General features: G+C 39.1%; 1 protein-coding gene across 8 annotated transcripts in view; it reads right to left on the minus strand.

Moving 5' to 3' along the window:
- Window positions 1-3379: 3379 nt before the first annotated feature.
- The window catches only part of PAX3 (paired box 3), an 80544-nt gene continuing 58861 nt past the window's right edge, over window positions 3380-25062 (minus strand). For all 8 annotated transcript variants that reach the window (XM_085587656.1, XM_021553662.3, XM_085587654.1 and 5 more), the window contains 4 exons: window positions 17759-17924; window positions 16469-16683; window positions 5570-5816; window positions 3380-5026 (listed from right to left, as the gene is read on the minus strand). In XM_085587656.1, the coding sequence (XP_085443782.1) occupies window positions 4992-5026; window positions 5570-5816; window positions 16469-16683; window positions 17759-17924 (663 nt within the window). In that variant the 3' untranslated portion in view covers window positions 3380-4991. The remainder of the gene's footprint in view (window positions 5027-5569; window positions 5817-16468; window positions 16684-17758; window positions 17925-25062) is intronic.

Below are 25062 nucleotides of genomic sequence, written 5' to 3' on the forward strand. Positions count from 1 at the left end.
CCAACACATCAAATGGCCTCTTACCTGCAATGACCACAGAAGCAGACTGCAAGTTTTATTATTGTAGAATAAACAAATATCTTGAACAGATTCAAATCAACTCACATGCTTCTTTAAATAACCATAGGACTCTCCAGTTGCTCTAGGGAATATCTAGATGTTATTAGAAAAGCAAAAATAAATTTAAAATGGGATCTTCTAATCAGGATTCAGGTTTCCTTGCAATTAAGCAGAACATTGATGTGAGCAATACAAAAGTTTATAAATTCAAGCTGTTCCAGGTTTCTGATGGTCACATTGATATTGCCTTAAAATTAATTTCTTCTTATTTCATAAAAAGGTATCTTCTAGTAATCCACTTTATAGACTTTAAGGCCAGAAGACTTTATGAATAGCAAATGTTGAGATTGTTCATGGTTGCAAACACAGCAAAAATGTATGCTTTACACATCAGCAGTAACCAGAGATAATGCATTTCTTAAATGTGTGAGAATACATCACAGAATTCAGACATAACAAATAGTTTACATGCTGTTGTCTGCCATACTTCTGGGAAAATGCAGACATCCCTGCTACCAAAAAATATTAGTAGCATGTGATAATTTGGGATGGGGTTTGGAATTACAAAGTTAAGTAGCTGTGTATTTTTTCATTACTTTTGGAGATAGAGGTTACAGACCTGTAGCCAGATATTTTGTGTTTGAATTTGCACAGACCTTAACCTAGGAATTAAAAAAAACTTAACTCTAATGCCACACAGGTGCAGAAGCAGATTTCTGAGGACACAGAACCTGTTTGACAATCAGCTATTTTCAGTGAAGATTTGTAGATTGAAATAGGCATTTTGTGCCTTTCAAAATAGCCCAGAAAGATACACTTCAACAGCATTTGTTATTGGATAGGGACTTTTGAGCAATACTGAGTAGAAAACCCTGTGAGATCATTGGAGAAAAATGCTTATTTCTAGCTTTTATTTAAATTATGTTTAAATGAAAGATCTAGGCAAAAGGATAATAGGTGTCATTAAAAATTATTCTTTTCCTAGCCCATTTATTAATGCCCAGATAAAGGAGTAGCAATACATGCTAAAGTATGGCAAAGTGCATATACTGGGTATTGTGATGGGAGTAGAAGTCATTTCTAGATAAAGGAAAACTTATTAATAAATTAAAAATTATCATTGTGACACAAAGAAAAAAAGATTATATGAAAATCTCTCTCTCAAAAGCTTCCAATTCCAAGGAGATGACAGACAGTTGGTTAAGCAGCTGTGGTGGTTTATTTCCATCTTGTAAAATATGCACACTCACACACAAAAAAAAGGAAAATAAGAGGAGGGACCCTGAGGCCTGCCCTTTCTGCTCTCATAAGTGAGTGGGGCTTGGACTCCATGGGTGTGAGCACATTCCTCCCAGCTATTGCATGGCTTTTCTGTCAAATGCAATATCCATGGCAGGCTCATTCCCCTTTGACTTAGTGAGCATTCAGGGTTCATATCCCAGAAGCACATGTGGCTCCCAAGAAGCTCTTCAGTCTTGACAGTGATAACAAGAAGGGATCAACAGTTTCCCAAGTTATCCTTATAGGTCTGTCAAAGATTTCTGCAGCACATAATAAATCAAGATACTCTTAGTCCCTCTGGCCCAGCTCCTCCCTTCCCATGACAAGAGCTCACCCCAGTTCTCCACTGCATGGCTTGACTGAGAAGAATGGATGATTTTCAAAGAGTCATAGAATGGTTGAAGTTGGAAGGGACCTTAAAGATCATCCAGTTCCAACCCCCCAGCCAGGGCAGGGACAGGCCCTTTTCTCCATGTCTCTTGTGTTTTGTCTCTCCTGCTCTGCATTAGGCTCTCACACAGGAGCCTTGAGAAGAGGATGGAGCAGCCAAAATGCCCAAAATTCCCTAACGTGAGGTCAGTAGAGCACCTCAGTGGGATTGAGGGGGTGGGGAGAAATCACAGCTCCCCCACCCCTGCAGCTGCTGGAACAGAAAAGGAAGGTGGCATTTTTAGGTCACCCTGTGACAAGAGTACACTCCTCCTGGGAAGGAGCACTCATCACCCAGTTCCAGACTGTGAAGCAAGCAGGATCCTATCCAGTGGTTTACAGCAAAGGGATTGCAAGTGGGAAATAGAAGTTTGCATGGCCTTTGCAGCAAGCCTAGGACATGAGACAATTGCCAAGGACCAAGTCCTTGGAAGCAATGTTGAAAAAAAAAAAACAGAAAAAATAGCAGTTTAGAGCAGGGAATAGGTGGTAATAAGAGAGTTCAAAATTTTAATTGTCTCAGAAGTTAAAAAGTGTATCAGAGAAACAGAAACTTGAAAGAAAAACAAAAAAGAAATCACCTTTCCCCATTTTTAATATTCTCTGTTCAAGAAATGTATTTCTTCCTTTTCTGATGGAAGGGGGCTAGACTTAAAAGAACAAAAATTAAAATGCACATGGAAAAAAGGCAGAAAGAAATGAAAGGTGGTTGCATTTTGCAGCATTTTTGAGAGAAAGAAGACATGAGTTATGAGATTTGAGCCACTCCAGTCTGGGCCTCAGATTTGGGCCTTGAGAGGCCTTCCAGGCTCTGACACAGTTAGAAATTAAGAGTTTGTGGTGCAGCTAGAAATTGGATTAAGGTGTGATGGGGACCACTGGGCTGTCTGGGTGTGAATTAGTATAGGTTTATAGTGTGAGGTTTAGGCCACCTTAAGGAAAAGGTAAACAATGTTAGCTTGCCAATCAGAGTGCCTTTGTAACTTGTAAACTATGTAGAAGCTTATATAAACTGCCATCTTATCTCAAATAAAGGGAGAACGTTTGATTAACCACATTGGTTCAGATCTGTGTTTGTCCTGTCCAGCTTCATGTTTTCTGAGGTTCTCTGGCTTTTGTTGCATCCCCTACAAAATAATGAGGAAATTAAATGTTCACCAAGCTTAGGGTGAAGTAAAATTCCCTTGCACACTGACATGGCAGTAGAATTTACTCCACCCATTTTGAAGGGTCTTCCCCATGTCACAATCACTTTGTGCGTAGGTCTATTAAAAAATTCTTGAGGTTCATGAGATAAAAAAATATAATTCAGGACAGATAGCACCCATAACTGACTACAAAGTCCCTGCATTTCCTGAAGCCATCCTGGTTGCCCTACTTGGGCTGGGTTTAAACCTATGTGATTTTCTTTTGAAGGCATGGCAAGGGCTTTCCCCTTGTTGGGAAGATGCACTACTGGTACCCATGGCACTCAGAAAATGCAAAATTCATTATCTCACACACAGAGTTCCACATGGCACACAGCAGTACCTGAACAGAGAGGCTGCTCAATGTTCCCCTCAGCCCAGGATGTGTGCAGAATACACTCATATAATGAATACAGTCTGCATCGAAGATAACATGGTTTATTTCTTCATGATATTCAGATTAAAATGTATCAATGTATTTATCACAATACTACATTTTAGGACAAAATCATCAGTGCTTTGAAAGTCTTCATAATGTTTATTCATTATAAATAGTAAATATTTACTGAACTTTTTACATGAAAGACATTTGTTTTTTGTTTTCTTTTTTTGTGGTTTTTTTTGGGTTTTTTTGTTTGTTTTTTGTTTGTTTGCGTTTTTCTTTTTTTTACAACACATTTTGTTGTAGAGGCTGCAACACAAAGATAATATTTCATTTTTCCATCACCCTTAAGACCGTTGTGTGAACTAACCTCTGTACTGAACCTAGTCTAACTCACTACTTCATAGTCCTTAACTCTAAAAGGAATGTATTTGTGCTCTGCCTCCCTCTTTGTTTCAAGAATAGAGAGAAATAAATAATCCCACCTTCCATCATCCACTTCCTCTCAACATCACAAAACACAAATTTATTGACATTCTAAAATGTCACAATGCAAACTTCTTGTAAACCTTGGTTCCTATAATTATACTGTCTATATTGAATATCGCTGTATAATTTAAACAGATGTGTCAAATACAGGTCCATCTCTGTCTATGTCCTGTACAGCACTAAAAAACATGTAAACGTAATCATTTCTTCCTATTGTTTCCTGAAGATGACCTTTAAATCATGATTAATAAGCTGGATTTCAGCAATCCAGCAGACTGCAACATTTCTGTATTTTATCATCAGGAATTATACACTGCAAAAATAAAAGTACCTGCAAAAATATAGTTCTGATTCTATATCTATGACTTTGGATGATCCCAAAGTTTGTGTGAGGTACACAGTATTGCACATTGCTAGGCAGTTATGAAAAATCAGTTGTGTTGTTGGTGGGTTTTTGTGTCTCCCATGTTTGTTTAAAAAGGTAAAACACACTGGGAAAACAAAAGGGTAAAATCTGGGTTTCATGTTACATAAGATCTCCTCTCTTGATAAAGCCAAACCTGTGAGTGACATTTATTGACAAGGTGATTACAAAAGCACAGAAGGTAACCAATAAGTTGCTCGGGAAGTCTTTCACACTTATCCAGCTTCCTAAGGACTGTGACATTTTCTTTTGATGGCAATTTCCAGTGTGTACAGTGAGAGGCTCTTCCAACCTTGCTTCAGAAACCAAGTTGTTTTAAAGTTAGACTAAAGTCAGCACTGGATGTCAGATGAGTCAGAGTACACAGAGCTCAACTGCTCTAAGTTAGTTTCAAAACGTTCCATTTGTCCCAATCAATGCACATTAATTTCAACAACAACAAAAAAAATGGAATGTTTGCCAGGCTGTGATGTTAAATACTGCTCTGTTTTGTATACCCACTCATAATGAAGCATGTCACATTTATTCATTATTGCTTTTGGCCTTTGTCTTCTGTATAGCTTTGTCCAGCCTTCAAAAGTCTACTAAAAGCTATGACTGGAGAGAATATAACAAGCTTGTTTCTCTCAGTGGGACTGCCCCAGTTTAGGCTGCACTGTGATGAGAAGATCCCTCATATCCAAGCCTTGGAGTGAGACCGGAAAACAAGACCAGCTTTAACTTGAAGTGGACAGTTCATTTATGCAATATCTGGCTTCAGATAATGAAAGGCACCTGCAAAAAAGCAAAAGAAGCTTTTTAAGTCATGCTGTGACAACCTCACAGCATGGGGCCATGCCAACTACAGGTTGACAATGTCATATTTAATAGTGATGTATCAAAGGAAGGGGACTAATATTTTTATTCCTGGGACAAGTTTGACAAAACTCTATGTATCTGGGATTATATACTGTAATGATTCTTGAGCTGACCTCATTAAGAACATGTGTTTCTAATAGCGGAATGCCAGCGGTTATTTCATTTTGGACAACTCTTATGTTTTACCTAATGGCAATCAGGTTTCATGTCTCAACAATTAATAACATCAAGATGTTGTTGACATCACTTAAGAAAATAATTATGCAGCAGAAATCCTGCTCGAACAATCAGCTATCTCAGCAGTGCATGGCTTTGAGGAGAAGTAGCAGTGAGCCCTGAGGATCTCTGCTCAGAGCTCCCTTCCTCACGGACAGACAGACAGACAGACAGACAGACAGAGAGCCAGCACAGGCTGTGGGTAGCTGGGTGCCCTTCCCAGTGCCACTGTGCCGTACTCACTTTGGCCGTACTGGCCGTACTGGTAGCCCGTGACGGGGTCCATGCTGTATCCCGTGGTGCTGTAGGTTGGTGGGCAGTAGGACTGGGATGTAGGCAGGCTGTCTAAGCTCTTCATGTGCTCTAACCTCTGGCTGCAGCTGGCTGACACAGTGGTGGTGGGCTCCAGGCCCCCAGTTAGAGGGGACAGGGCATAATCAGTTTGGGGCTGGTGAGGCACACCACCGTGGTTAGTCAGGAGTCCCATTACCTAGAAAGTAGAATAACAGAAAGAGTTAAAATAGATTAAGAAAACTCCATTGCTTACAGAATCACAGAAGTTCTCAAATCTATAATTTGATTTCCTAAACCAGGTAGACTTGATACTTGAACTGTGCTTTGATTAGCTAATCCCAAGAGGAAGTAGAATTTGGTTGCATCATCCACCAAAATAAAATCTGATGGCTAACAAGCAATAAGAAGTGATATTGGGGCAAATAAGGAATATATATATTTTTTTTAAGCTTAATTTGTTTTAGAGTGCCTGATCCCAGTCCCAGCTGGGAATTAGGCAGTGTTTATTCCTCGAGGACTTAATAAGACAACAAAAATCAAGTAGTGGCTGTTTAACCATGATGTCCTGCATAATCTACAAACATAAAAGCTGTGAAAAAGCTCACACAATTCTCTTCTCCAAGATCAACAACCATTAGAATGAAATCAGTTTGGAGCATATCCCAGTAGCACTTCCCAGCTGGAAGTAACAAAGAATCCCACAGAATCTTGATGTTCTGGGGGCTGGGGAAGGGGCAGAGCAGCCACACCCTGTAAAGAAGTGAATGTGCAAGAGTAAAGTGCTGGCCATAACACCAGTTATGGATTCCAACATCTGAGTTGGAGGACACAACAGAAAGGGTCAGGCACTCCTGAGTGACTTCAAGTCAGCCGTGACTCCTTTATTAAGCTGCTTCTACAGGGACAGCTATGAAATCAGTAGCTGAAAAGAGTTTTACTGGAAAATACATGCTTGTGCCTATAAAAGCCCAGCCCCCTAGGCCATAATTTCCAGTAGAAAAGCAAGAAAAAAATTCAAAATCATCTGCATTTTCAAGCATGGAACTACAGTGAAAAGTTCTTGTTGTTCAAAAATCTCTCCCACTACAGGTTGGTGAACATTTTCTTTCCTGGCACACCACTTTAGAACATTTGCTTACTTTTGCTGAAATAAATTTGCCTGTCAGAGCCTGACAAGCATTCTGCAGCTTCTAATGGATGGGTGAAGTACAGCTTCTGCCAAAACTGCGTATTGTGATAATTCACAGGCTGTTCTTGCTCCAAAAAGGCAATACAATTATCTGGCATGTGCTATTTGATAATAATTTTGCTTTGCAGCAATTCTTGCCATAAATTAAAGAGTGTTTTTAAAAATTTTAGTCTATTTGTTAAAGACTAAATTTGACCTCATAAGAACCCTGTTTCCTAAGGTTCTGATGCTCCTCCTGGAATTGTACATGTTTTCCATCACAAACTTTAGTATTACTATTTTTTAGTATTATTATTGTAGGGAGCTTGTGTTTCCAGCTCTGAGTTGTTTGCTTTATTGTAGGTTTGGGGTTTTTTCTTAATAAACAGATGAAACAAGATCCAGAGATCGTGATTTAGGGAGGAAAGAAGACCTGCACAGTTTTTACATGTCTGATTAGGAAAAGAGCAAGAGGAGAAACAGAGTTGTTCAGAAAGAGAAATCCAGATCCCTGCATTGAGAACACAAAATATGTTTGCATCAAATGAACCCAAGATATCTCACTAAAAAAAAAAAATTGCTGAGAAAGTTACTATGTATAGCACTGGAATGTTAGTTTCTGATTCACTGAGCTGAAAAACATGAGTTTAACTGGTGGTATTTGCTGAATGTTTCACAAACTGAAGTATTTATGCAAAAACAAATTCCAACTTATATTCAAAGACTGCATTCAGATATTGAAATCTTACAACTTTTAAAGTTTTTTAATAAACTTTTGTTTATAAAAACAAGATGAATTTGGATTCAGGCTGTAAGATATTTTCTATTTAATTCAACAAATACATTCAATGCCCAAAACCTGTTAAAAGAACTTGTGGTTAATAATAAAACCACAACTCTGAAATCACCACAGATTGAAAAATCATGTTGTGTATACCATTTTGTGTCAAAACTCCCTAAAAGTTTAAAATACTGGGTTCTCAAGTTTTGTTCTAAAAATTAGTTCTGCAAACTATTAAAATTTCTATTATTTTAGCAAGCTTTTCTATTGCAAAAATTCCAAATACTTTTCTTAAAACTTTGTAATTTGATATGGTCCAAAATGTAGCATATTTAATGACCTGACACTGCATCAGCAGGACACAGAATTAGAACCTATATTCATTCAGGTTATATTAATCCTGGTCCTTTTAAATTAACACTAGTAGAGTTAAAAGAAGAGAAAACTATTAAAAAAAAAAGGGGGGGGGGATAACAGAAACATTTACATTGAAAATTACTACTTTGGGAAATATTGATGTATTTCTGTTGGCAGGAGTATCTAGTTTTGACTAGAGTTCGAATTGCACAGGGGATTATCAGAACTCTGAGGTGCACAAGCCTTTCCATTGCACGGGGCCAGGGTGACACCGACATTTACGGGACTTCCCCAGGTTCTGTTCCAAGTTCAAGGGCAGAGAGAAGGGGCTGGGCTGGGCTCATGTCCCAGGGGAGCTCTTCTCTGCCTCAGGGCTCTCACACCACTGCCTTGTCTGCCAGCACTTTTAGAAACAATTGCTAATTTGGGTAAATAACTATTTTACCAACTGCGGATTTCAACTAGAGGTTTGCTTTAATTTAATGTTTTCAATAGAATAAAACCCGAGACAAAATTATTTGGACTTTGCCAGCAAAAAGAGTCAGCTCAAAAACTTTCTGATTGGAAGCTATTTTAAAATTGGAGATTTGTCTTGAAATTTAAATCTGGGTCCAGACAAAATCTCAAATGCCACTCAAACATCAGTAGCAACTCTATTTGGATCGAGATTTCTTTTCTTTGACAAATGAAAACTAGCATTTAGTGAGATTTACTTTAACTTTTTTAAAATTAGAAAATAATTAGGCATAATTTTATTAAGTGAACATGCACCTAGTAAATATTCTGGAGCAGAATTGTCTGAGCTGCTTGTCTCTGAGCTGAAGAAAATTGAAGTCTGAACAGTAACCAACTTCCCAGAAATATCTTCCTCAGAGGCCTTCAGAATCATCCTGCAGTTGATTAGTATCTAAATAATTCGATTTTTGGTCCTGTCTGTTTTGAGAGCTCTAAGGGAAGTAGCCTCAGGGCAGGAGTCTTTGCTGCGGTATGTGCCATGACCTTCTCACCCATACAAGGAGTTACAGGAAGGGCATGGCTAACTTTCACCTAATCAATTAGAGATCCATTAACGGGCCATGTCTGCAAGATGCTCAGCACCCTCAGCTTAGCTGCACAGGAGACACGCAAGGATCTGCAGCTTACAGCTCAGATCTCCTGTGGGTATAAAGCAGTATAGTTCTAAGTAAACAGATATGATTGCTTTATAATAATGAAGGTAGAAAATAAATGTATTCAATCTCTATACCATCCAAATTACTGGAAAATATGTGCTTCCTTCTAAATCACTTTGGGAAAGCTAAATTAGTAGTTATCAGCCTCTCTGACCCAGAATCCAAAGGCTGAGCTAACACTGCACTAAAGTGATACAATAACTATTCCATTTGTTTTAGAGTAGAACTCCCATAAATGGAAAAAAAAAAAAAAAGTCAGATTTAAGTTTTTTAGCTACATCTATTTTGTTCTCACCTTTTACAAAACACACACAGGAATGTTAAGGCACATCCTTTGTGCTTATACAATAAAATACAATATATAATTCATAAAATCACCCTATTAGAAAACAAAGGTTAAATTAGGAATAAATAAACAGAACACAGTGGACTGCAATAACCAAAGTGCAGAAAAGTTTTTAGAGAACACATCTGAAGCAACCCAAAATATTCATTAGGACAAATCCCTTGCTGGTGGAGTCAGCACAGAATCACCAGCTGAGGATAGGATGGAGAGAGAACTCGGCGGGGTGAAAGCCTTAAGGCATGAACACAATATCTGATCCATTATCAGCTGCTGGAAAATACTTCTATTATCATCAAAATAAAGGCCATTGAACTAAAAAAAAAAATGCTTATTTTATTGAAATGAAGCATTCTAGCTGTTAACATGGTTAGTATTTGAGAATGTAGGACCCTCCATAGGCACAATAAAATTCTCATATGTTTTAATTCATTTACGCATGCTTGTGTTTAATATGCTTTGTGACCATGCCTGCAATTAATATGATTTATGAGAAAAGAACATGTGCAATATTTTGTTGGGTACAGTGATACTATTTTTTCCCTCCTGTGAATGAAAGATTTAATGAAACAGCTCAAGGAAAATGGTTGGCAGTTAACATATTAAGTTGAACTGACAGAACCATGAGTAAACTTTAGCACAGTTAATGATATCCTCTTATCTGACCCTGACACATTTGCAGCATGTAATTTACAGAAGCTCTGTCCAGGGAATCTTGACAAATGCTCCTAACGATGTCAGGGCAATGTTCCATTCTAATGTAAAACAGATGTGGGTCAGATACCCTCATTCATCACTAACACTGAAAATTTTAAACTCCTTCCGAGATGAATGGCATTACCTGCTGTTAACTCCCTTCACTGTAGAGAAATCTCTCAAAAAACAAAATATTGCACAAGAAAGAAGACAAAAAGGATTGTTATCACTCACTATAATGAGAGATTTTAGAGGATTAATTAAAGTTAGTTAGCTATATGGATCTATATCTATAGAATCCTAGAACCATGCTGCTGATTAATTTCATATATATGAATATTTCTATTGGATACAAGAAACCTGAGAGAAAACAATTTTTTGCCAAATGGCAAGACCTGACAATCACATACTTGGTTAATGAAAATAAGACCAAATGTACTGACTTTGGACACTGATGATCTGACCCTCTGCATACTCCTAGCAAATGAGACCTCATACTGATTTCACACCCCCAGATATCACTGGTACCTACACTGGAATTAGAGAAGGTGCACTGGTGCTCATTTAGGATAATTAAGAGGATAACTTGATTCTTTCATCAAATACATTTTCACCTACAGAAAATTACCAATTTTTAAAACATTATTACAGTCTGTCACAAAATTAATGTCTTTTTAAAAGTGCCAGAACTTGGTAACATCACCAAAATAATTCCAGGATCAGCTAATTCTTGAGCCTCTGAAAAGCAACCCAATATGGCGCACAGCAACCAAAGCCCAAAGACAAACATATAATTTATGAATATATAAGCATATCTATGCAATTAAACATCTCACAACTTTTTCAGGCAGCCCCAGAGATTGGAGTCACATGACTTTAAATGCTCAATTATGGCAATATTACTCAAAAGAATTAATAACCTAAAGCCTAAATTTGGTATTAGGTTGCTCTTTGCCTGTGAACTCTCCTCCTCCCACCTTCTATTCAGCCCCCAACACAAAAGAAGGATTCTGCCCATTATGAACACCAGCCCAGCTGTCACTAGCTCAGCTCTCACACACCTTCCCTCAACAATTGGGATGTATGGATTTGTTATGGCTGAAAGCAAAACAAACCAAAAGAGAAAAGTTAAGGTGGACATTCAAAAACATATAAACAGTCACCTGTTTATTTTTTCTGCTATATTAATCTATTTAGTAAATATGTTATACCATCTATAAATGCGTACTTCTATAAAATATAGAATATTTTATATAAATTATGAGTATATTTACAAAATAAATAATATGTGTTGTTATTTTTGCACAGTAGCAATTACAAAACTATTGAATTTCACCTATTTTACCCACAGAAACAAAACATAATTAACCCCATTGTATGACCTTCTGGTTTTAAATTTAAAAAAAAAGAAAAAAGAACAAAAACTTGTATTCATGAAGATTATATCATGTGAATTAACTTTCTTACTCACTAAGGAATCCACACCCTGTCTCATGTTCTTAGGTCATTAAGCAAAGAGCTCTCAAAGCCAAGCTCATTGTGCCAAAGACCGTGAGCTTCTCATTGCTGTGGGACTTGAACCCAAATTAAATGTTTCTGTGGGCAACCAGCTCAAGGTAAGCCAACAGAAGGTATAGGGAAAAGTATAATGAATTAATAGTTGCTTTTTTTTCACTGCTCTTTTCCCTCTTAATGAGGGAATGGATATTTTTAGCCCTGGTTCCTGTGCAAAGTTAACAAGACAATATGAACATATCTGACTGATTCGACAGCTGCCATCAGTTCCATACGTCAGGTTAATGAGAACCAAGTGCTCTCAAAGACTTAAGAGAAGCCCATTGCCTAAAATCCATCTCACCAAAAGGAGTTACAGGGTAACTCTTAAACTCAGGCAGTGAAATGTTTTGACAGCAGAAGAAAGAAACCTTGAAACAGCTTGAATCTCTACTACTGTTCACAGAAAAGTTTGGGATTTTCTTATCAAGATTATTCCTGAGCTCCAGATAATGGCATGAAACTCCAAACTTTGTTAAAGACTGTTATGATTTTCTACATAGCCCATTTAATATTCAATCCACTTCCATTTTGAAACTGCAGCCTTTAAAGATATAGGTTTGATTCAATTATGGGGGGAGAAGGCAAGGAAGAGGAAAGAGGAGATCTGAGAAGTTTTCTAGAGGGCAAGGAGGAAAAAAATTATGCCTAGCAGGACACAGGTTAACCATGTTTGTTCTTCTCCCAGTAAAATCTTAAAACTGAAGTACTGTTTAAGCCTGGATTATCCTACAGGTTAAGCATCCTACAAGTTAAATATTCTACAGGTTAAATACAGGAAGTACACGGCCTCCTGGGCAGCAATTCCAGCAGAGTATTGCTGCTCTGCCTGGATCCACAGCAGCCAGAGCAGCACTCTCTAAACCAGCAAATGCCTGACCTGGTGTAGGGCAAACTCTGCTGCTGACACTAATAAAAAGCACATGAGGAGGTCAGGGGATGCCGATGTACACCGGAAAAGCCTTTTCCCTTATCTTAAACGAAGCAGTTCAAAATACTGATCTCCTGTCTTTAAAACAATCTGCCCTTTACCAAGACCATACACCTGCAGTTGTGAGACAAGTGTTTCTGCAGTCATTGTTCTGCTTCACAGCAAAAAGCCACTGATGGCCACTAATCATAAAGTGCCATGCCAATCCAAAAGCATGCCTAAGTCCTGTATACATACATTAACATCCAGATATGCTATCCCCTCATAATTCTGAGTTAAAAAACATTTGTTAGAAGAAAATTCACTAAGCAACTAAAACCTAATTTGAAAAGGAAATACAATATTCCCATAAATGTATGCATGACAGGCAAGAAGCTGCATAATAGGCATAGAAAACATAAAAATATGCAATTTACATATATTACACACTAATAATCTCTTTTCTGACATTATATTTAAAGAGCCCTGGCTGAGATATCATGCTTGCAGTTGAGTTGCTTTTTCATGAAATACAAACACTCCAGGCTGCCATCTCCCCAAGACATTAATCCCTGACTTTTTCCAGCAAAAGTCAACCCGTTGCATGCCTGCAAGACCGAGGTTCTCTCATCACATCTAGGTAGCAATGAATAAACCAGATGAATAAGGAGAATAATCAGTCATCTGAAGGATATCTGCAGATCTTCTCTTAATGTTAAAAAGTATTAAACTTTTTAACTTAAACTGTTAATTAAACTTAAACTGTTCTCTTATATTTTTAAATAAGATCAACAACTTTTCAACACAGAGCTTGCAAGAGACAGATATGTAATGGAGCATTCTGTTTCCTAGGACTCAGAAATACAGTCCACTCTCACCCCAAAATTCAAGGCTAACACAATAAAAATAAAATAACATCACCTTAGGTGTCTCTGCTTGTCCCCTGCCTTCACCAGTGCTTGCCTTAAACACCATATTTGTCCATCACATTCAAGAAAAAAATTAGAATGGAACCATTGTACATAGAAAATAAAGCTTCACTGGTCTTTGTGTCAGACCTTCATTTGTAATAAATTGATGACAAATAGGAGAGAGAGGTTTAAGTCTGCTAAGAATATGATCCTGTGTATCTTAGTATTAGATTTTATTCTGTATGTTCTAAGGGTGGTTTTTTTTATTAATCACAAAATATTATCTGGGCTTCAGACAAATCCCCCCTCCCCCCTCCCTGCTACAGCTACCACAAATTCAGCTTTAGACTCAGTTTGTCAGGAGCACTTGCCAGCAAGGGACACATGGATGGGTGGAAACATTATGTTAATTGCTCACACACCCAGATTTATTGTGGTCAAAAATGCACTGGCCAGTAAATGGACCCTCTTTCTTTCTCATCTAAATTCCATGCACACAGGCAGGGCAGTGCAACATGCCCACTCAGGAGGAAAACTCCTGCTTCCCTTTCTCATGAAACCCAAATGCAGAGTTAGCTTTCAACTTTACCTTAGCCTCTCTTTCAGCACCTCAGGAAGAACTCTGAGGAAGCATGGAGAGGGGATGCACAGTGACACAGCTAGGGACATTTCACACACCAGCACTGTGACCAGCAGCTGAGGCTCCTTTGGGCATCAAGAGTTTCACTGGTTTGCTACAGTCCCACAATTTGTTGCACACAATTTACATCTTTGAGGTTGTATTACTGCATTATGTAAAAATAAAATTTGAATGTGTCACTTTATATATGTCCATATTTTATGCATGTCTCTAACTCATTGTTCAGGCACCAAAACTTATATAGAGGAGTTGTTGGCAATGCCACATGAATTCAGGTCTGGGTTTTTCATTTGTGTTTGATGGGAAGATTTTTAACCTCTGTTGAAGGTAATCATTTAGTTGCCAAGAAGTTGTTCCAACTCTAAATGGATATAAGTAATCTCTATGCCCTGAGCAATGAAAGTATGTTAACTTTAAAGGGATCAGCATCCCTCTAAATCTTGCTCTACCTATTGATAGAGCTGCTGGACACAGCCAGAAGTGCTAAGCACTGGGTTAGAAAAAGGTTTCAGAAGACTAAGGAAAACAAATAAACAAACAATAAAACAACAGAAGTCTCCTAGTGTAAAGACAGGGCTAGGTGTAAAAAAGCACAGAATCTCCTTTTGATTACATCAAACCTCAAATAAGCAAGACTTTGGCAGGAGGAGGCCTGGCCTCACATTTTTGTCCCATTTTACCCAGCCATCACAAGATTTCTTTACTGTTGTGCCCACTTCTGTGTCACAGACAATAAAAGCTTTGTGAAAGGGGAAAAAAAGAGATCACATTTTCCATAGCCAGAACCAACACACATTTAAACTGACACAACAACTACTTTTTATGGATTAACATTGAAAAACAGATAGATAATTATGTCAAAAATGTGGAAGCCTTGCACATTATGAAAGTAGCCATTAAAAAAAAAATGAACAACTAATATAATGTCATGGATTTTGTTGAAGTTTGCATTTAGAAATCAGTATTCTTTCAAACAAAGTCTATTCAAGTCTTGTTGGAAGTACATCCGTTTGTTTTTCTGTTGGTATTTTTTTCCTGAGGTTTCAAGCCATGAAGTTTTGTACCACATTCTATGCTATAGGAATCTGTGAATCTTAATTACATTTACCGTTACAAAAAAGGGTTTATGAACTTTTGCCTTTGGGCAAAAATGTTTATTTCATTGCCTTTGTTATTCATTCTTTTCAACTCCAGTGCCTTTGAACTTTTCAGCTGCACAGAGTTATCACCGTTGCACAGGAACCAGGAACTGCACTCCCAAGATGCAAACCACAAGTTGAAGAAAACGAAGGAGGCAAAGATATACGAGTCGTTATTTTGGCCACCCTTTGTGCCATTAAAATCTCATTTTCTGCCTATTAGAATGCCCTCTCCCTGCCTAGGCAGTGGTGATAGTCAGTGATTAGTGTGTAATTGAGTATAATTGTCTTTTCACTTTTCATTTGTGTCATTCTGAGCTTCTCTCTGTTTTTCTAACCACTGAGAGGAAAAAAGGGTAGAAAGCAGATAAAGCTGTTAAAACTCTCACTTTCAGCCCTGAAGAGATTCCTGATTGTAATTATAGATTGCATCTTCTTTGTGACTCCTCAGAATTTAGTGGACATCTCTTTCCAAGCACCTGGGCAAAGCTTTTGCTAATAAAATAAACTACCATCTATTCAAGCTTTAACTAATAATGTCAGCTTCAGACAGATGCCATGTGTAGGAAAATTTAGCCAATCTTTTGACACTCAATTATCAAGGCAATTTATTAACCTGATTTCCCTAAAAGAGCTCATGCAAATTAGAAAAACAATTATGGTATTCATGCATTTATATATTGCCAAAGAGCAGTAATACATCCAATTTATGTATTTATAACTCGATTATAGCTCATCTCAATACACATTTCTCCTTGGAACTCTCCTCATACAACTTGCCCATAATTTTCCTGGACCACTTGGTAAAATCTTGATGAGTTTATTCTAATTTTATTCTCAGAAAAAATAAAAGATCTGTTTTCTGTACCTAGCCATGGATCTTCAGGAGAAGAGCAGTACGTTACAAATGCTTGACAACTGGATGCAAACATGAAGTCTGCATGATTCCATTATAAATCAGTTGAAATTAAATATAAGCTATGACTCTTTATTCAGCCAGTAGGAGGGAAAAATGTAAAAAAAAAAAAAAAAGGAAACTAGCAAACTGAAATCATGTGGCTTATATAAAGAATACATTATGGTTTAAATTTGGCAATTCATTATACTGTGGCCTGAGGGAATAGACTCTTTGGTTCTGGTATACAGCAAATCCTCTGTCTGAAAACACAGGACTGACCTGAGGTGAGAGGCCATTGCCAATGGCAGGGTTCATGGGATTGGAGGGCCCGGACGGAGGCACAAAGCTGTCTGTATAGCTGGAAAATCCGTGCCTGGTGCTGGGCAGGCAATAGGCAGAGCTGCTCTCTGGGTTCGAAGGGAGGCTGCTTTGGTGTACAGTGCTTGGAGGGAGAGGCTGAGGTCTATGGACGGTGCTGCTTGGATCAGACACGGCTGGAAGCAGAAGAAACATGTTGATATGTTTTCCTCCTTTACTTCTGGCATAATAAGTTCATTATGTGAAGCTCAGCTTAAGAGAACTTCATCAGAACCTGCATCTAAATAATGGTTAAGCAGAAAAGTATATCTATAATTTTGCTGGATATTTAACCAGCCTGCGAGTTTAAAGAAAAACTTCTTTAACAGACTTTGAATATCATAACAATAGACATGGGGTTTTCAGACAACCCTTAGTGAGCTCATATTGTTAGCAGTATTTTTTTAATATGTCTATATTAAATACAAAGGAAAATATTTATTTACTTATAAGACCAGCTTTCGCCTCCTGCTCACAGCTCAGAAATCCCACCATGGGTTGTATCAAGTCAAGCAATGGATGGGAGAAGCCCTGGGCTTTGAAAAATTCTCTCAATTAGAACCTCGACCAAGAGTTAGGATGCAAATCTCAAGGAGGAAACAACAAGAGGACATAACTTATTTTACAAAATCTCACTCATTTTTATTTAATAGTAAAATCTAACAAAGCCTAGATTTGAGGGTCTGTTTCCTCCCACTCCATCAAATCCATCATAGTTCACAGAATTTCTGATAACATTAAGAAAAATTTTTACCCTACTGAGACTGGCTACTGTCTGATGGTCTGAATAGCTGTTTTGTCCACCTCAGATAAATATTCAGAGTATTTATAGAAGTTCCAATGCTCCATCACTGATATTCACAACAAAGACAGAGTACACCTGTCTCCTACATCACATCAGACATCTCCAGCAAAGCAGGCCAATGCAGTGGCAGGACAGGGATGAGTGTCCATCAATTTACCAAAGCTGCACACCTGCTGGGCAGAAGGTGATTATTTCTCTGGAGAGCACCCTTCACATGGAACCACCCCTTTCTTGCAGCAAAACAAATCTCAGTTCTTACATGCTTAAAAAACACAGGCTTGCAGAATCCTCCTTGAGTCAGACCCTAAATTAGCCAACATGATAGAAAAGAAAATATTTTTACAGCAGATGAGCACAGAAAACCCTCCATAACACTGTTTGAACCAAGTACCTGCGGGCTACTGTACCTTGCGGTATGGAGGTGGGCTGGTAGGAGGGCTCAGAGAGCTGGTACGTTGGCAAGGTCGGCATGGCACTGGGTGGGAATCCTCCAGGGATCAGATGGTTGAAAGCCATCAGCTGGTTGGCTCCTGCCTGTTTCCTCCATCTGGCACGACGATTACTAAACCAGACCTGCAAATGTTTTAAATATGAACATTTGATTTTTGCACATTTAATACAGATCTATCAGAAATAGCAGCACTGTATTTCAAACATGGGCAGTGTCTAAGATGAGAGATGCAGAAGATGCACGCTGAATTCAGTGCTCCTAGACAAGAAAGTTGCCCTTGGCACACATTTCCATGTTCCAACAGATTCAACACAGGATTCTGATCTCTAGTTTCCTCTCAAATTCAGTCTCTCCTGAGAAAAAAAGCTGTCTACTCTTTCAGGATGTAGTGTTTTTAATCACTTCTCCATTTAATCTAAGTGCCAGCCAAAGCTATTTTGTCTGTACTGTATTGTCTTTAACTTGCTGACAAGTTAATGGCATCACTTAATGCACTGTTAGAAGGTGCATCAATACTTATATATTGGGATCCTGTATTGCCCTAATGACCAACAGAACTTTGAGCTTTTAATTAGAAAAATACAAACCCCACGTACAAAATACACAAATCCCTCCCAGCAAGTTTTCATGTGTTCACATATGTACAAAACAGTAGGTCAGAACTTCAGTACTAGATTAGCATTTCAGAACCACTTTGAAATCCGTTCCCAGGACAGCACACCAACCAGATGGAGTTTGGATTTGTGGGATATTTTAGCTATAAATCTGCTTTTCTTCACATCATTCTCAGTTTGTGTTTTAAGCTTTCCAAGTCTTGGATGGTTCTTACTACATCCAAGTTACAAAAGGCAAGACATCACAAATGCAGATATAACAGGAGTTGCAAAACACATTTGTTAATTTTGATGTTATAACAATTCCACACATCACAAATTGGAAGGGCAGGGGTGCAGGGGTGCCTGGAGCAGGGTGCAGGCATATTGCCCTGTTGCAGGGTCAGAGCAAGCTCCTAATTACAGCTCTCAGCTCCATGGTGGAGTACTGAGGGAAAGAATGGTTGGTTCAGGTAACAGAGATTGCACACGTTTGTAAACAAGCAGCCAGTTGCTCATAATCCTACACCCTGAAGCAGCTGTGGTGCTCATCTACAGATACAATTAATTAGATAAGACCTCAACTGAGTGTTAACATCTGATAAAGTAGATCTGCACAGCCTGCAAGGCAACCTGGCCTAAAAGCCACTGAGGCATGTTAGCTGATGAGCCACATATAGATGTGTTTGTACAAGATGGGGCTCAGATCTGTAACCCTTGAGCAAGCAGCCCTTGGTGGCTTATGGATCAGGCATCACAGACTTGGATTCTAAGTGTAACACCATTTATAATCCCTGAGTAGCCCTCACACTAGAGGGTAACAACATTTTGGGCTATGCTGTGGGCTTCTCCTCTGCTTGCTATTTCATGACAGGAGTGGTGGGACTCACTGGGCCATCTGGTTTCTGACATAGGCCATCTGTCACCATGTAGTTTGCTCTGACTTCATCCTCTTTTCAGAATTAGATGCTCTTCCCACAGCTGCCTCCTCCTTTGGCCGCAACATCTACTCCTCAATTATACACTCCCACTCCAGTTTAAGATCTAGGACAGAGGGATAGGTGGAGCCTCTGTTCTATGTTACAAATCCCTCTCTTGTTGTTTTGCTGCACATACTAACCCCCCTCTGTCTCCACATGAACCATTTCTGAAAGCAGCTGGCAAGGACTACACAACCAGGGTGGAGATGCAAAACCTGCAATTAGCCCTAGTTGAGGATGGGTCTTGATTCAGGCTGTAGAGCAAGAAAGAGACCTCACTGAAGATCCAAAGAACACTTAGGAGGGATAATGGAGGTCAAAGAGTGATCAGGGAACAGCAAACACTTGTTGTAATTAGCTGACCCAGGTCATTAACTCTGTTTTTTGCCTTGACACTCTCTCTTCTTCAGGTCAAGAGGGTTATCTCATGATCTCCAAGTACTTTGGGAACACCAACAGAACTAGGCTACATGAATGGATTTCACTCAGGAAAGTGTGGTAACAAGATTTCGTTTTCTCTACAGATAAGCATTTGCCTTCAAACTGCAGATCCTTATTAAACTGAGTCAAATCCCAAACTTTAATTCAGTAGTAAGTGATTTACATAAATGCAAAGTTTTCTGGTTTTTATTTATGGACAGATTTTTGGCTCATTTTGTAGACTTGCATTTTTTCCACAACCGCAGCTATTAGACATCTCTGAAAGGAACACAGTCAACAGTATCAAAAAGTCTGCAGCAGCCACAAAATGGACACCCTGGCACAAAGATTTGTTGCCACCTGGAGCCCCATTATGCTGAATGGGACTCTGCAGGGGTGCAGAAACCTGGCTGGGCTGCACAGAAACAAGGCTGGGTACTGCCACCTCAGCCCTGTGTGATTAGGATGTGCTAAATGAGTGCTACTTGATGGGCACCCATGTCACATGGCACTGGCACCTCCTCTGGTACTGGCTTTTTGCTTTCCCCTGTGGCAGAAAGGCAGATGGCACCAGAGTTAGTCCAAAATTAACTCACCAAAACCCCTGGAACAAGTTCAAAACTGCAGAGGAACCCTTATTGCCACTAATATCACACAAGTTCCTCACTACAGAATGGTAGAGGCACATAAGAAAACAAAAATAAAAAAGCCACCAAATCAAGAAAAAGTTACTAAAAACTAAATAATTGAAACTAAATAAATCAAACCTAAGTATTTTATTTACATTTTATGTAATGTTTATTAAAATTAGTCAAATCCCAAGCTTTATTCAGAAGGTTGAACAGAATTATCAATGTTGAATTCAGAACATATTCAGAATATGTTAACTGAAATTATTAGGGGTTTTAATCATAACATTTCCTTAGACTACAGTCAGTTGCCTTGACCTATTTCAAGAGTCCAGAATTTTTTTATTTTCTTAAATCCTTATGTATCATGAAAAATCCATGTACACTACTACCACTAAAGAAATCTTGAAAAACTTTGCTAATCTCACGCCAAGACTTAAAAATAAATTCAGTCACCACAAGCCAGTGTTTCTGCTTAGAAACATATTGTAAAAACCTGGGGAAATAGTTTCTTTTGTTTGTACATTTCCAATATGATTTAAGTACAATGTCCCCTTATGTGCAACAGATTTCCACATCCACCAACACGGCAAAATCCTCATCTTATGAGTGGCCTTTCCAATTCTACCATAGGATGCTCCTGTTCTCCCACAACCTCCTTGTGAGGGGCACAATCATCACCTGGCTGCAGGGATGCTTCCAGTACAAAGCAGCCCCTGGAGGAGATCCCAAGTGTCATCGTGTAAGAAAGTGCCACCCTGCAGTGGGCACAACAGAAATCAAACTCTAAACTATCTAAAAATGGACAGAGGAAACATGTCTTGGCTGAGGGACCCAAGCATTCAGAAACTATGTCTGCACAGAAGCCAAGTCACACTCACAGTAGTGAAGCTTGGACTCCCCAGTTCCTGTGTCACTTTCAAAAACGGAATGTAAATGATCCAGATGATTCGGAAACAAACCTGAATCCCAATGTCTGGTCAACATTTATGGCTCAAAAATAGAACTGAAGAAGATGAAATGCAGAACAAAATGGAGGGAAAGTAGCACTTTAAGTACTGGAGGTTCAAGCACCTGGAACTGGAGTGACCAAAAAAGAAATCACTCTGCCAACAGAACATAAAACTGTATTTTGCACCAGTGTAGATGGATAAGGTGAACTAATGGGTTTCTTACATCTCTATTTCCTGATATTTGGATCCTGCCTCTTATTATAATTTTTTAAGTAGTCTGCAAGTGATCATGCCAATATCTTATTTTGTTGATCACAACAGGATATTCTTTAGAAGATGCGTTTATTCACTTGGGAACACACTAGTGTAATTAGCCTTGACATTTCGACAGTCTGATCATAAACACAGAGTGCTGTATGTGCTTTTAAGGCAAAAAGATCTCTGATTCAACAGCGCAAAACATTCAAGATGTGAATGTTGCAAAAAAAACCATGGATATTTTGTTATACAAAGTCCTGACCATTGCAAGCACGAGTGCCAGAAACACAAAAGTTGAGAGACTGATGTATTGTTAATGGCACTTCTAATTTTAGATGGATTTTAGATGGGAGGAGGGAGGATTGGTTCCATTTTTCCACGTGATATTTTTCATGCTAACTGCCTCCCCTACCCTACTATTCCCCACCTCTCCCTTCCCACAAAATTCCTATGTTCAAAACAAAGTCTGACCATCCTGGAAGCCAGAGTCCTCAGCGGATGTTCCACCAGGGAAAGAATGCGGGCTGTGCAGAAGCAGCAGGGGTGCCTTGGGAAGAGGGGAGGCTGAAGAAGGAAATTGCAAACAAAGCTGAGCTCCACCAGCCCAGGCAGAGCTGACTCTGTTACCTTTGCAGAACATGGCAGTGTGACTGCTACAAACACCCTCAGGCTCTGCTCCTGCCGTCCCTACAGGTGCCAGACCTCACACTTCAGCAGCCCTTCGAAGGTGTGTCAGGAAATGAGTTTTTTGTCCTCCCTTCTCTCTTTGTTTTTGCAGTAGGGTGAGTTTCCATCCTGGCTCACCAGGGTATCAGTACTATGAGCTGCAGGGAGAGCACTGCCAGGGATCAGACATGGGATGAAGAAAAAGTAGAAACAGAATTGCTTTTTTGGACAAAATCAGCTTGACTGTAACATCTGCACACCGCCAGCCTCACAGGGATAAGGTCCACTGCATACAGGTACACACCATGTTCCCTCACAGCATCCCAAAGCCTGCTGAGAGCAGCCTGCCATGGCCACAGGAGGGAATGTCACAAAGCTGAGGGTACCCTGCCTGCCAAAACCTGCTCGTTATGGGCATGGGAAGTGATGTTTGGGATACCATGAGTTATCAGTGTGCTAGAAACCAGAGTTCTTTGAAAACCTACATGGGATTTTCAGCAAGGGAGGTGGGGATAAAAGGGAAAAATATACCAAACAAAACAAAAAAATTTTAAAAAAAGAAACCCAAATGCTAAGAAAAGCAAAATCACATCACACACAAAATAAAACAAAACAAAACAAAAAAACCAACATAGACCGAAAAGCCACTAGACTGTGCCTGGGAATAGGTACTTTCAACCACCTCCCAGTGTAATCCAACATACTCCCATCTCTTAGGTTTCTTTGAGTAAACTTTGACTTGGTCCTACAAAAATACTTCTAAAAATCTGCAGCTGAATAGTTCTGAAAATTACTGAGTAATAAGCAAATTGAACTGTGTATTTATAAGTTAAAGTGACACTAATTAGAGCCCTTAGGGAGCAGGGACCATAAAGAGACAATCAAAATCACATCCCTATTTTCCTTTATATTTAAAAATGTTCTCTTGGGCCTGCTTATGAATGCAGTTGGTTAATTTAACCATAAAAATTTCCCCTTTACAGAGGAAAGGGGACCTGCAATTACAGGGTTATCTAGTGCAAGGATGCACACAGCATTTTTATTCTTTAACCCTTTTATGATGCAAGAGATTCAGTCTCAAGAAAAGGCACCAGAAATTCTCCATAAACCACATCAGGAATAACTGCAAAGATCTGATGAAAGCGAGTCTTGAGTGCTCTTGAATCCATCCTGCATTCCCTTGCCCCATCTCCCCATAGGACTGGGCAGTTCAGTGTATATGCTCAAGCCATTTCAGAGGAGCTGAAAGCAAATTATGACTTTTTTTTGGCACAGATTCCCCCTCCCCAGTGATTTCTCAGAGTGTGCTTTTCGCTGTTTTCTACTGAGAAAAGAGTACTAACTAAAGCTGAGAAATTTGACTTCAGAGTCTTTAGTACTAGCTCAAGAGTCATAACTTCTCTCACCTTTCCCCTTACTCCTCTCCAAACTCTTTCCCTCCCTGTACCACAGTAAAGCAAAGAAAATAATACCCAAGCACAACACTTAAAATACATTTTTTCTAATAATTTCTCTTCCAGCTACTCAAGACATCTGAGCTCTAGGGACTTATTTGTTGAGGTTATAATAAAGTTTTTACAAAAACTTACAAGCTGATTACAAGTTTGACATGGGAACATTCAATTCCATGCTAGTAGCCTGGAGAGATGTGCCTAAATTTTCAAATTTTCAGACATGCTATGTTGATAAACAACTTTTTTTTTTTTTTTTTTAATGTCTTCAAGTAAATCAGTTTAAAATTGGGATTTGGTTGAGAAGAAACTCTTCAGGGTGGGAAATAGTCATGATTCAGAATTTTTCCTTACTTGCCCTCCTTTTTCACCATTATTCATGGATGAAAAAGAATCCAAACAATATTTTACCGTTGCATTTTGGAATTAAACAGGGGGGGCACGTGCCAGCTGCTTCTCACAGCAGGGCCTCCTACCCCAAGGATCCAGACAGCTGGGGCACTCCTTAACAGGGTCCAATACACAAGTCTCATGCACTACATTTCTAGCAATTTGGGATGCCTGCCATCAACACACAGCCCCAAAAGATTTGCCTGCACAGCCAGTCCCCGTTGGCCAAGGCAGGTTCCTGGCCAGCCATAGGACAAACCTCAACCTTATTTAAAAATCCTTTGCCAAAAGATTGGTGTAAACACTCCCCACCATCAATCTGAAACAGGCCCAAGCTGCTGCCAAAGCTTGCCCAGTTCATCCAGGTCTAAAAACAAGCCTCCTGTGGGAATCAAAGGCAGCCAGGAAAGATCCTACCCACTTCATTCCTGATGCACCATTTGTTACAGAAACCATAACTCCACAGCTCTGAAACTCAGAAAGACCCTTTGATCTACCCTGGAGATAAATTCACTTCTCAAACTTGCCTTCAGATTGTCAATAAAAACTGGCCACAGACTTGAAGACCTGCACTGCAACATAATGATGGTTTTAATGAGGTTTTAAACTGGACAGGTAAAGTACTGCAGGGTTGCAATTTTTACCCAAAACATGCAAATCTTTAACTTCTCATTCACAGTGTATCACTATTTTTTTTCTTTTTAAAGGAAGGATCCTCCTTTGGAACTGTGCTCATCTTTCTAAATTTTATCTGATAAACTCACAAGACCAAAGGACTCTCCTCTTCCTTCTGCATCTAATGTGCAGAGAAGAGCAAGTGCCTTTGGAAGAGGCAGCAAAAGAGGCTGTCCTGGCTCCACATCACATCTAGGTTCAAACACTGGGGGAATGGACTCAGCAGTCCTTGAGTAGAAAGTGCT

The sequence above is a fragment of the Lonchura striata genome, chromosome 9 (genome assembly GCF_050655825.1).
Source record: "Lonchura striata isolate lonStrDom1 chromosome 9, ASM5065582v1, whole genome shotgun sequence".
NCBI classification, from domain to species: Eukaryota; Metazoa; Chordata; class Aves; order Passeriformes; family Estrildidae; genus Lonchura; species Lonchura striata.